This window comes from Natator depressus, chromosome 2, assembly GCF_965152275.1.
Source record: "Natator depressus isolate rNatDep1 chromosome 2, rNatDep2.hap1, whole genome shotgun sequence".
Classification (NCBI taxonomy): domain Eukaryota; kingdom Metazoa; phylum Chordata; order Testudines; family Cheloniidae; genus Natator; species Natator depressus.
Genome location: NC_134235.1, coordinates 20,809,204 through 20,823,270, shown reverse-complemented (window position 1 = coordinate 20,823,270; position 14,067 = coordinate 20,809,204). Strand labels below are relative to the sequence as shown.

At 41.4% G+C, this 14,067-nt stretch overlaps 1 protein-coding gene across 2 annotated transcripts in view; it reads left to right on the top strand.

Annotated features, from left to right (window-relative positions):
* Positions 1-14,067, top strand: part of NSMCE2 (NSE2 SUMO ligase component of SMC5/6 complex) — a 190,766-nt gene that overhangs the window by 32,275 nt on the left and 144,424 nt on the right. Inside the window, exon 1 of one of the 2 annotated variants that reach the window (XM_074943861.1) lies at positions 7,777-7,949. The exons of the other annotated variant lie outside the window; for it this stretch is intronic. Coding sequence (XP_074799962.1) covers positions 7,934-7,949 — 16 coding nt within the window. The 5' untranslated portion in view covers positions 7,777-7,933. Of the gene's footprint in view, positions 1-7,776; positions 7,950-14,067 lie in introns of those variants that run through there. 2 annotated transcript variants of the gene reach the window in all.

Genomic DNA, 14,067 nt, shown 5'->3' with positions numbered 1-14,067 from the left:
TTACATGGAAAATCATTGCAGGGGTTTACGTAATGCAAGTATGAATTGCCTGCTTTGTTTGGTATGTGAAAAGTTCAATATCTGTTTTTCCTAGGAATGGATAGTGAAGTATTAAAAACACGTTAATTTTTTAAAAACATTTTATTCTTTTCAAACAAAAAGACTAGGCTGATCTTCATGAAATGCCTTTCTGGCAACAAGCCATTGCCATTTGTACTGGATACATAGGTAAAACCAGCATCATATGGAAGTTTTCCAGTTTAATTATACATTTTACAGCCTTGCTGTAGTCAAGCTCGTGCTCCTGAAGTACTGTTTTTATATGTATTAAATAAAAATGACTCCAACACTCCCTTCCCCATCATGGATGTTGATTGCAGGGAGTTGACTTGATTACAGTCTATATAAGAGATTTATGATTGTAGACTTCTCTTCAGCTAACAGAAAAAGGTATAACAAGATCCAATGGCTAGAAGCTGAAGCTAGGCAAATTCAAGATTAGAAATAAGGTGCAAGTTTTTAACAGGGAGGATAATTAACCATTGGAACAATTTACCCGGGGTTGCAGTAGTTTATTCATCACTTGAAGTCTTTTTTGTCTTTCTAAAAATATACTATCACTAACTCAGAAGTTATGAGCTTGTTGAATCTATGCTGTTGAATTTTCTAGTGGTAAGTTTTCCTCCAAGCGCCTGAAGAATCAAGTGAAAGTAGAATAAAGTATAGTGAAGGAAAAATAGAGATAACTAGCAAGACAAAAAAATATAAGTAAGACAAAACTATCCTTTGGTTTTTGTGTTAGGTGGGTTTTTTTTCTCTGTAAATTGAAAATAACTAAATACTGAGAGAAAAACAAAATCCAGTAGATGGCAGCAAAGACTTTTTGTTGCAGTTATTCCATTGTTATTCACCTGTTACAGTAATCTATGGAATGAAAATTCACTATTAGAATGGATTTAGAAATTTCACTGATCTATCACCAGACCCTTGGAATTTTAGTAGTATTAAAATGTAAATAGGGATTAAGATTCATGGCTGAGTCAGAGAGAATTAATAGTGGGGGTCACAGATTCATAGATATTTTTAAGGCTAGAAGGGAACAGTGTCAACTAGTTTGCCCTCCTGCATAACACAAGCCATAGAATTTCACCCAGTTATTTCTGCATAAAGCCTAATAACTTGTGGTTGAACTAGAGAGCAACTTTTAGAAAGAAATCCAGCCTTGATTTAAAGCTAATGTGATGAAGACCAATTTCTCTCTCATTCTTTCTAGAACTGTTTTCCACTCACACGTTGTTCCTGAAGAAAGTTTCATGATACAAACATCATAATGACCTTTTGACTCAGTGTGTACTGAAAAGAACTTTTGTAATCGTTCAAATGAGCCATGTGATTTTTATTTTTCATGGTTAACCTTGAGGCTCATGAAATGCTTGGTTGATTTCAAATATGTGTTTTCTCTTCTTGTCAGCTTCCTCAGCATGAAATACAGGTAACTCGCCTCTTAAGAGCTATTGAGAGTTAGAGAGGTTTGTAGCGGGCTTATGGGTTACCTAGTGTAGATTCCCTTGTGTTCTAGACCTCACAGATTCCTAGAAAACCTCAAAGTAAGTTTTAAATGGGGCATAAGTGTTACATAGGCCTTTGCAGACTCTCTGCACGGGGGTGAAATTAATCCAGCTAGAACTAGGAACTGGAGATATTTGACTGTTGGAAGTTTTGGGCTTGAAATTATTGGGTGACGTTCTTTGGCCTGTGTTGTGCACAAGATCAGACTAGATGATGGTAATGGTCCCTTCTGATCTTAAAATCTATGAAAGATCTTCATGGTCTTGTGTGGGCCCTTTAGCACAAGGGTAAATTTCAACCTCTTTGAACAAAAACTGAAGTGAAATATTTTCTTTGCACAATCCATTAGATATAAAAAAGTTGCACTACAGGTCAGAGAGTGTTAATCTATTGCATTTCCATAGAAATGTGGCTGTAAGAAAGTACAACCGACTCCTATTTAAATGTACAGGTATCTCCTGCACATGAAAAGCATCTGGGCTTTAGAAGGTGGGTTTGTTTTTTTTTTAAACATTTTGAGTAAATCAAGGTTTAGCTTTCAGAGATCTAATTGTGTGTGAAGATCAGAGCCAAATTACCTCTCCTGTGAGCCGGCAGCTATTAGATTTTGTGGTGCCCCTGTATACAAGTCTTTTTCCTAATTTAAAACAAAATGATCACAATTATGGCATCGAGGCAATTAATGCTATACTGTACTAAACTTGCCTTTTAATTAACATAAAGCCATTCTGTGGTTACATTTCAGTCTTAAAAATGTAGGATACAGTTAAGTTAATTCAAAATAGCCTACTTCTTACCTTAGAACAGCTGTTATATTGGTTTCTTTCTGGGCAGGAATTTGGGTGCAGGAGGGGGCTCCAGGCTGGGGCAGAGTGTTGGGATGCAGGAGAGAGTGAGTGGTGCGGGCTCTGGGAGGGAGTTTGGTGCAGGATGGGATTCTGACCTGGAGCAGGGGGTTGAGGTGCAGGAGGGGGTGCAGGGTCTGGGAGCTTGGGTGCAGGAGGGGGATTCTGACCTGGAGCAGGGGGTTGGGATGGAGGAGGGGGTGCAAGGTGCAGGCTCCAGCCGGGAGATGCTTACCACAAGTGGCTCCCGGCCGGCAGTGCAGCAGGGCTCAGGCAGGCTGCCTGTCTGCATGCCATAGGCCTACACTGCTCCTGGAAGCGGCCGGCTGCTGGCACATCTCTGCATGCCCCTGTGGGGATGGGGACAGTGTGTCTCCTTGCGTTTCCTGCGCCCACAAGAGCCTCCCCCGCAGCTCCCATTGGCTGGTTCCCCAATGGGAGCTGCGGGGCCGGTCCTGGGGGCCGGGGCAGCGCGTGGAGCCACCTCCCACCTCACCCCCTGCCACGGACCGCAGCGACATGCCAGCAGCTGGCCACTTCCGGGAGCGGCGTGGGGCCACAGCATGCAGCCTGAGCCCTGATGCGCCGGGCCCCCTTAGCCCAGGGCCCTGGGCTGCAGCCCCTAAAGCCCCTGCATTAATCCGGCCCTGGTGAAGATGACTAATGAGAAAAAAAATGACTTGGAGATGTTCAGCAAGATTAAGAAACTAGAGCGGCTGTGCTATTTTTCTTAAAACTTTCCGTTATGGAAAGAATTAACTGGTTTAAAAGTAAGCACAGCTGGCGTTTTGTCATTGTTGGGTAAAAGTAGAGAAGACTCCCTTACATAAACATTAGCACTCTGGGGCCTTTTTTAAAATTTACCATCCTGTTCCTTATAGACTCGTAGAAAGGGAGCACTGTACACTGATATTAATAGACACAAAATGACCATCACTACCTATGTGTATGTGTGTGTGTGTCTGAGAAGTCAAATGACGTGTTCATAACTGTTCTGTCCCCTGTCCCGCCCCAATTTTTACATTCACCACTGAATTTTCAAACCACTGCATGTTTAGCTCTGTCACTCCTTGCCTTTTTTCCTTTTTCTTCCCTCCGTGATAAATTTTGTTGCTAAATTGAGGCTTTGTGCCAGGTTTCAGTTCACACCAAAAGGGTGTATCTGAACTGTACTCTGCTGAAAAAGTATATACTGCTCTTCAAGTATACAACTGCAACTTGAAGAGCAGTGTTCATTTTATCAGTTAGGATTACACATTGGGGTGAAATTCACCCCATGCAGAGGAGTGGCATGGATGTCTATGCACCACTTAAGTCCCTTTTAAGCCCCATTTTTAGGACATAAGCGGTGTATAGGCTTATGCTGGCATGGGGTGAATTTCACTCTAATTGAGCAGTATAACTTGGATGAGACAGACTCCCCCTCCTCCACTTTTCTCTGCAAGGATCTCTTGTATGTGAGAGGCATGACAAGTGAGATGATGTTAGGCTGATGGATTGAGCTCATGGCTGGAAGCCAGGAACTGTTGTGTTCTCATTCTAGCTCTGCCACTTGGGTGGCTTTAGGAAAGGCACTTAAGTTCTCGGTGCCTCAGTTTCCCTTGTGCAAATGGAGATGCCTGCTTCACAGCAGTGCTTTGTGAGGATTTATTAATTAACATTTCATAGAATCATAGAATATCAGGGTTGGAAGGGACCTCAGGAGGTCATCTAGTTCAACCCCCTGCTCAACGCAGGACCAATCCCCAACTAAATCATCCCAGCCAGGGCTTTGTCAAGCCTGACCTTAAAAACTTCTAAGGAAGGAGATTCCACCACCTCTCTAGGTAATGCATTCCAGTGTTTCACCACCCTCCTAGTGAAAAAGTTTTTCCTGATATCCAACCTAAACCTCCCCCACTGCAACTTGAGACCATTACTCCTCGTTCTGTCATCTGCTACCACTGAGAACAGTCTATATCCATCCTCTTTGGAACCCTCTTTTAGGTAGTTGAAAGCAGCTATCAAATCCCCCCTCATTCTTCTCTTCCTCAGACTAAACAATCCCAGTTCCCTCAGCCTCTCCTCATAAGTCATGTGTTCCAGTCCCCTAATCATTTTTGTTGCCCTCCATTGGACATTTTCCAATTTTTCCACATCCTTTTTGTAGTATGGGGCCCAAAACTGGACACAGTACTCCAGATGAGGCCTCACCAATGTCGAAGAGAGGGAAACGATCACGTCCCTCGATCTGCTGGCAATGCCCCTACTTATACATCCCAAAAAGCCATTGGCCTTCTTGGCAACAAGGGCACACTGTTGACTCATATCCAGCTTCTCGTCCACTGTAACCCCTAGGTCCTTTTCTGCAGAATTGCTGCCGAGCAATTCGGTCCCTAGTCTGTAGCGGTGCATGGGATTCTTCCATCCTAAGTGCAGGACTCTGCACTTGTCCTTGTTGAACCTCATCAGATTTCTTTTGGCCCAATCCTCTAATTTGTCTAGGTCCCTCTGTATCCTATCCCTACCCTCCAGTGTATCTAATTCTCCTCCCAGTTTAGTGTCAACTGCAAACTTGCTGAGGGTACAATCCACACCATCCTCCAGATCATTAAGGAAGATATTGAACAAAACCAGCCCGAGGACCGACCCTTGGGGCTCTCCACTTGATACCGGCTGCCAACTAGACATGGAGCCATTGATCACTACCCGTTAAGCCCGACAATCTAGCCAACTTTCTACCCACCTTATAGTCCATTCATCCAGCCCATACTTGTTTATCTTGCTGGCAAGAATATTGTGGGAGACCATGTCAAAAGCTTTGCTAAACTCAAGGAACAACACGTCCACCGCTTTCCCCTCATCCACAGAGCCAGCTATCTTGTCATAGAAGGCAATTAGATTAGTCAGGCATGACTTGCCCTTGGTGAATCCATGCTGTCTGTTCCTGATCACTTTCTTCTCCTCTAAGTGCTTCAGAATTGATTCCTTGAGGACCTGCTTCATGATTTTTCCAGGGACTGAGGTGAGGCTGACTGGCCTGTAGTTCCCAGGATCCTCCTTCTTCCCTTCTTTAAAGATGGGAACTACATTAGTCTTTTTCCAGTCGTCCGGTACCTCCCCCGATCTCCATGAGTTTTCAAAGATAACGGCCAATGGCTCTGCAATCACATCCGCCAACTCCTTTAGCACTCTCAGATGCAGCGGATCCGGCCCCATGGACTTGTGCTCGTCCAGCTTTTCTAAATAGTCCCGAACTACTACTTTCTCCACAGAGGGCTGGTCGTCTCCTCCCCACGCTGTGCTGCCCAGTGCAGTAGTCTGGGAGCTGACCTTGTTCGTGAAGACAGAGGCAAAAAAAGCATTGAGTACATTAGCTTTTTCCACATCCTCTGTCACTAGGTTGCCTCCCTCATTCAGTAAGGGGCCCACACTTTCCTTGACTTTCTTCTTGTTGCTAACATACCTGAAGAAACCCTTCTTGTTACTCTTAACATCTCTTGCTAGCTGCAACTCCAGGTGTGATTTGGCCTTCCTGATTTCACTCCTGTATGCCCGAGCAATATTTTTATACTCTTCCCTGGTCATTTGTCCAATCTTCCACTTCTTGTAAGCTTCTTTTTTGTGTTTAAGATCAGCAAGGATTTCACTGTTAAGCCAAGCTGGTCTTCTGCCATATTTACTATTCTTTCTACACATCGGGATGGTTTGTTCCTGCAACCTCAATAAGGATTGTTTAAAGTACAGCCAGTTCTCCTGGACTCCTTTCCCCTCATGTTATTCTCCCAGGGGATCCTGCCCATCAGTTCCCTGAGGTTGTCAAAGTCTGCTTTTCTGAAGTCCAGGGTCTGTATTCTGCTGCCTTCCTTTCTTCCTTGTGTCAGGACCCTGAACTCGACCATCTCATTTGTACAGCAGTTTGAAAGTGAAAAACTCCTATGTAGATATTAAGTCTTCTGATTGCTAATGACTGATGTGTCTTGCTGGTAGAATTCACAGCTGCATGCTAGAAGTGTTTCTAGCAGTTCATATCAGATGCACTGTGGTGGGAAAAGGGAGGGTTGGAAGGGAAGGACAGGAGAAAGAAGAGGCGAGAGAGGCAGAAGAAGAAAAGAAGAAATAAAATAGCGTTCCTTATTGGAGACAGTCACTCTTTTTAGTCACATACAAGAAATGTGGTGCTCCCTGGAGAGTAAAGCTGGGTATTGAGGAAATGGTAGGAGCAATAGAGGAAGGGCTGAATTCCCTGATGCAAGGTAAGAAAAAGATATGGGACAGGTTTCCCCTTTGAGAATCTTTTAAACTGGGCAGCCATGCCAGTGTGCTTTGATTTTAATACAGTATTTGGTTAATAATACACTCTGGAAATTGGATGGCGTGTTGCATCAATGGAACAGGAGTGGGGGGTGTAACAGATACAATACTGAGACTGCTTATAGCATTAAAATTGAATTGCTAGTGTAAACCATGTAGGAACTAATGGTCCAGGAAAAAGTAAAGTCATAGACCTTTAAGGACAGAAGGGATCATCATGTTCATCTATTCTGACTTCCAGCATAACACAGGCCAGAGAACCTCACCCAGTAATTGTGGCATCAAGCCATAAATTCTGGTTTAGCTAGAGTATCTGTTTTAGAAAGACATCTGATCTTTATCTAATGACTCCATATATCAGAGAATCCAGCAAATCTCTAGGTAAGTTTTTCAATCATTAATTACTGTCACTGATAAAAATGTGCACCTAATTTCTTAATTTGTCTAGCTTCATTTTCTAGCCATTAGATCTTGTTATGTCTTTGTCTGCTAAATTAAAGAGCTCAGTAATATCAGAAATCTTCTCTCCAGTAGGTACTCATAGGCCATGGTCAAGTCACCTTTCTCTTGGATAAGTAGGTTGAGCTCCTTTACTTTCTCTCACTCTAGGGCATACTTTGAAGCATTCTTATAGCGCTCTTTTGAACCCTTTAAAAAGATTGAGGAAAAAGTCAGATGATTAGGAATGAGTTATCTTGTTTTTGTTGGCCTGGAAAAGCTTTAGGCCCCTTGTCCTGCACTGAGAACCATGTAGGGCTAGCGGTGCACCTGCACAGTCCTTTGTGCAGGATTGGGGCCTTAGAAAAAGCTGCCTCTGTCCTTTAGACATTGAACAAGGGTCTGAGATGTATGTTCTTGAAAGTGGGCTTCATCCTCTGGCAAAACTGGACAGCTACCATGGAAAATAATGGCTCAGACAAATGAGGTGAACTTCATGGGTTTTTTATGTATATTACTAACATTTTATTAGCTCTCTTGTTCCCAAACTGCAGTCTGCGGTGTACTTGTTACTGATCCCTGGAGAGCTGGTAGGTCACATGATGAGGCTGACTCTTCCTCTTTGTTCCAGCTGTTTCTACAGATGTTCAGGAAACAAAAAGGAACCATGATCCTACTACCCTCCATTAGGGGCTACTTCTATATATGAGGAAGGGAGGAAACAGAAGTTGCCACCAGAAGGACTGGAGTTGCCAGTGGGAGAAGGGAACCAAGCAGCTGGACAGCATATGCAGGGGATAGGAGGTAAAAGACTGATGGCAGAGAGGCATGTGCAAGGGAGCAGGGAGAGAGGAAAGAACAGAATGGATGGGAGGAAATGGAAAACGAAGAACAACAAGATAAAGTGTGATTGACCTTTTCACTTAGTGCATTCAAGACATTTGAAAATAACTAAACACTTTCCTAATGCTACTTTTCCATATAGGCAAGTGCTGTAGTTATCATGGGGATATTATACTGCTGCAAATGGAAGGGAAGGTGTTTCAGGCATTCATAAATAGGAGGAGGGCTGGTCCACCTATCTGCATATGATGATTATTTACTATTTGTAGTAGCATAGCGCCTAGGAGCCCCAGCTATAGACTAGGACTCTCATTGTGCGAGGTGCTGTGCAAACATTGAACAAAAAGACTGTCTCTGCCCCACAGAGCTTACAATCCAAGTATAAGACAAGAGATAACAGATAGACTAACAGGCGAGTATAAGGAAACAATCAGACAATTTTAGCCAGAGTGATAGACTGTGGGGTCAGCACACCAGCAGTCACCATTGTTAAGTTTTAAGGAGGTATTTGAAGGAGGATAATGGATTAGTTTTGTGGATGTTTACAAGGAGCTTGCCCTAAGCGTGATGGGAAGGATGGAAGAAAATATAATGGGTCAATTTGAGGCACAAGTTGACATCTTGATAGCAAATGAGAGACAATAGGTAGGGTGGGGATAGGCCATGAAGGGCTTTGAAAGTAAAGACAATTAACTTATGTTTGATGTGGTGGGGAGGAGGAGTCAGTTGAGGGATGCAAAGAGAGGGGCAACATGGTCAAAGCAATAGGCTCGGAAAATGGTCTTTGCAGCAGCATTCTGAGTGGATATGAGCAGGGACAAGAGTGTATTTGTCAAGGTCAGAGAGAAGGATATTGCAGTAATTCAGAGGCATGATGATGAGAACTTGGACAAGAGTTCTAGCTGTGTGGATGGGTGGGAAAGGCCATAACTTAGAGATGTTCTGCAGAAAGATCAGCAAGATTTAGGCAGCTTGGATGTGAGGACCTTGAGATGAAGCCCAGGTTATAGGGCTGAGTGACAGGCAGGATGGTTGTGGTATCCAGATGCAGAAAAGAGATAGTGGGAGGGGTTGGATGGAGAGATTAAGAGCTCTGTTTTAGTGGTGTTGAGCTTGAACTGATGACTAAATATCCATACGATGATGTCAGAGAGAAAGTTTCCTCATGACATTTGGTGCAGAATATCAAATATATATGATCCCTTTGAATTCTTTATTTTACAATAGCAGTGATATTTTGAAATATATGTATATTTTAGTCCTCAATAGTGTCAACCTGAACAAACCAGTCATGAGTCAAAATGCATTACTCAGAAAAGACTTACAGAGAAAGCCAGCGGAGGTGGGAAAGAGGTGTGGGGATGAAAAGAACACAACTCAAAGTGTTCACACATTAAGGAATTATTTTAACATGCTTTTCCCAGACTGTAAGTGGGCTCAAAATCATCTATTACACATAAATGTCAAGTGTCTAGAATTCCTTGTAGTTAAAGCAGCATTGCAAAACTCTAGTTGCTTCTGCCATTGGTAAGCCTTCTTTATAAATTTACTCAGCTGATTTTTTTTTTTAATTTGTAATTTCCATAGAAGTCATTGTGATAAATTGTAGGTGAGTAGATTTAGTGCCTGGGTGGATGGATTATCATGACAATTTTGCAACGTTGAGTTAAATTTTTAGTTTATAAACTGTTGTCAGCATGGCTCTAATTTATAAATGGTCTCCAAATGAAATCAGATATACCATCTGTTACTTGAAGTCTGCTAGTTACTTTCTCATAGACTGATTGATTTTTTTGGGTCCAAATTTCCATTCAGCTTTCGTTGGAGGTGGATTATCCTTCTGATAACTCCTCTTTCTGCCATTAAACTAATTGTTACTGAAGACTTTTCTTCAGTGGAACATATCCAAGTTCAGGAATATCCCTTTATACTGTACATGCAAAATTGGCATAGGCACTTCTATATAATACCAAAATAAAACTAAATAAAAAATTCACAACAACATGAGGACAAATGTTCTAGAGGACATACTGTTCTCTGGACTCCAGCATATATCCTTGACAACTACATCAGCCACACTATCAGAGGCTCGTTCATCTGCACATCTACCAATGTGATATATGCCATCATGTGCCAGCAATGCTCCTCTGCCATGTACATTGGTCAAACTGGACAGTCTCTACATAAAAGAATAAATGGACACAAATCAGACGTCAAGAATTATAACATTCAAAAACCAGTTGGAGAACACTTCAATCTCTCTGGTCACTCGATTACAGACCTAAAAGTGGCAATACTTCAACAAAAAAACTTCAAAAACAGACTCCAACGAGAGACTGCTGAATTGGAATTAATTTTCAAACTGGATACAATTAACTTAGGCTTGAATAGAGACTGGGAGTGGATGGGTCATTACACAAAGTAAAACTATTTCCCCATGTTTATCTCTCCCCCCCGCAACCCCCCCCCCCCCCCCACTGTTCCTCAGATGTTCTTGTCAGCTGCTGGAAATGGCCCACCTTGATTATCACTACAAAAGGTCCGTCCCCCCACCCACTCTCCTCCTGGTAATAGCTCACCTTAAGTGATCACTCTCATTACAGTGTGTATGGTAACACCCATTGTTTCATGTTCTCTATGTATATAAATCTCCCCACTGTATTTTCCACTGAATGCATCCGATGAAGTGAGCTGTAGCTCACGAAAGCTTATGCTCAAATAAATTTGTTAGTCTCTAAGGTGCCACAAGTACTCCTTTTCTTTTTGCAAGTACAGCAGTGTGGTTCTGGACTGAATTAATTACTAACAATACAGTTCCTGATACTCATATTATGTGATGATAATCCAGTTTGTCCTGATGTACCATACAGAGAGAAACTTGCCCGGTGTCCGATTAAAATCTCGTGTTGCCAAACTTCGGCTCAATTTAGGTTTCCAGCTCCTCCAGATTACCCTTTTGACAGCCAGGGAGCCCCTTAAGAGCCATCTCTTTTCCCACTGGCTCAAAGAACGTAGACAAACAGTGTTATCCAAAAGGCATGCTGAGAAATCAGCACCTGTAGCAATCTCCAGTGTACTTAAAGACTTTAAACAGATGTTAGTGTCCTCTCAAAACCATAAGTATTTGCACACAAAGAAGGGACCTGTGCAAAGCAGTGAACTATGGTCCATTCTAGAACTAAGGGATGTAGAGAGTACATTTTCCACAAGATAACCAGGTAGCAACGCCTCATAGTTGAAGTTTTTGTATTAGGTCTGGGGTAAATGAAATTCCTGCTATGGATTTAGCCTCATCACTTACCAATATACAAGCAAGAGAATGAATACTGTATACCAGCAATTTATGTTTAAAAAAAAAAAAAGAGAGAGAGAGAGAGATTTGCCAATCCACAGAAGAGGATTTAGCTAAATGAAGGCCTGCTAGAAGCAGAACGGGGTGATGTTTTTCATTATGATTGCAATTTATGTCCAGTCTTTGCCTTTTCTGTGTAAGAGGATTGGTATGATCTAATTTTACATCTTGGGAAATTATGGGCTCTGAAAGTTTCAGCTTTTATATCGCCACATAAGTAACATTTGAGGAGTGCCACATCAATACATGATTCACACTGAATAGGATGTTTCATACATGGGGCTAGGTAATTAATTTGTCCTTTGATCAAGGCAGGGACTGGTGTTCTAGCTCAGTGTTTCTCAACCTTTTTGATACCAGGGAACGGCTTGCTGCCTTCCTGAACTGTGTCAGGGAGATCTTGGGGACTGGCACCAGTCCACTGACTGGTTGTTGAGAAACACTGTTCTAGCTTCCTTTAGGCTAAGTTAAGTACTATCTGGAAATCCACAATCAGTCAGTCAGTTCCTTTGAACGTACACTCAGAAACATCCAAGGGTCACATGCTCACCAATAGTTCAGTTTGGATCTGATATTCATTTTTACTGTAGCAACTTTCTCATGATGAAGCAATTTCCATCTGTCTAAAAGACTGTAAATTTCACTACTAGGAAGTTACTTTCCATTATTTCCTGTAACTTGTCATTCCTATTCCTGAATATTTCATATTTTCTCTCTTTGCAGAGGGAAGGAAGACTGGTGAATTAAGGCTTGTGGACAAGGCTGCAATACTGACATTGTTTCTGATTTCCTCCAGATGATTTGGAAGCAGTAGTTCTAGAAATCCTAAAAGCAGGAACAGAAGAATTAGAATGCATGAGAAGGATGTCATCAGCCTGAATTTTTGATGAATCCTATTAACATGCATCCCATTTGTTATCTACTTGTATCTCAAGTGCCAAAGGCTTCATTGATATAATGAATGATAATCTGGAGAACGCAGTCCCACCTATTTACCAATATTAAATGCATTGAGAATAGCACACTTAGTTACCACAGAAGTCATTGTTATGTTATCATGTACTACTTTTATGTGTTTACAATATGCTTTGTGCTATACTAGACACAAAACAAAGAAACTACCTCCCCAATTTAATAAGAAATAGAGAAAATAGGACGCAATGGGAAGCCCAGAGGAAGGAATAACTTGAACTGGTGTGTGTATGTGTGTATAGTGAGCAGATCTAATTGAAAAATGGAATTTTCACCCCAAGGGAATTTCTGATACTTAGACCTTTTATTTTCATTCCAAATTGGGTTGAAAAGTCAAAATTATTGAAACTTTGCTGCCTGAAAGTTCAGAATTTTTTTTTTTTGGGTGAGATGTTTTCAATCAAAATAAAATGTTTCAACATTCTCAGAATGAAATGATTCATTCAGTCTGTGAAAACGAAACAGTCTTGTTGGGTCAGTCACTGTTAATATGTATCTGAATGAGCTGCCGTGCTGATTTATGGGAGTAGTAGTTTGGGTTCCTCATGTCCCCATTATCTCCTGTGGGTTGAGCTGTCCAGCTGAACTACATCTCCCATGATGTACTATGGTGTCTTCCTCTGGATGAGCCACTGCATTGCATCAAAAGAGAATGGAGGGCATGAGGCATCCAAACTACAATTCCCATGAGACGCTGTAGTGGCTCAGGCAGATGCAGAGATTATTGTCCAACTGACCAGAAACAAAACATTTTGTTTTGATTTTCTTCCTCTGGAATATTGAAACATTTCTACATAATCAACATTTTCGCACAGAAAAATCTTGATTTTTTTTTAATTGAAAATACCCACCAAACTCTAATGGGATTTACACATGCGTATAAAAATACCTTTTGTTTGGCTCACTTTCTGAGGCAGTTATCGAAATGATGGGTCTTCAGAAGAGACAAAATTTACATACATTTCCCCTGCAAGAGAAATTTCTTGCCACAAACCAATGCTTGTAGCATGTGAAATACACAGGTGACTCCAACATTATCACATGCTTTTACTGCATGTAGATAAAGTACAGTACTGGGGGTATGATATTTTTAAGCAGTAAACTGATTTTTAAGCCATCTTCTGAGAGTCAGTCTTTGAGGAATCTGATCTGTTCCAGATGTGTCAAATACTTTAAATCAAGTTAGGTGGTAGGGGTGGAAAAGGAAAAAGATATCTGTACTGAAATGTTTTTAGAAATACAAATAGTATGACAGAATAAACCAAGTGGAGGAATATGACCGAATTGTGTTAGTTAAAATGTAGTGGAATGATTGAACAAGCAACATGGACTGGTAGACATCTGTGGTGGTATAAGTGGGTTAAAAGGAGTAACGTTATTTATCAGAAAGACAGAAATGGTAAGACTTTGATAAGGACTATGATATAGATATCACATGGTTGCAAAAGAACAGGCAGAAATATAGAGAGAGGAAATCTTGAGAGGAGTTGGAGATTTAACTATTATGTCACCTCAGTCAGGAAACATGGAAGGAGGATCAGTGTGGTTTTAGCTAAAGCTTCTCTCAACTGATAAAGGAAACATTTTTATTTAAAAAAGTTATAAAGGAATAACAGTTTACAAATAATGAAGAAACTGCAGGGGAGTTAGAAGACAAAATATAGGAAATAAATGCAGTGTCTTAGATAGTGGTTGGTATATATTCACTACTTAGTGAAGATCATTCTGTTTCTCCAAGCAGGAAGCTCCCATTAC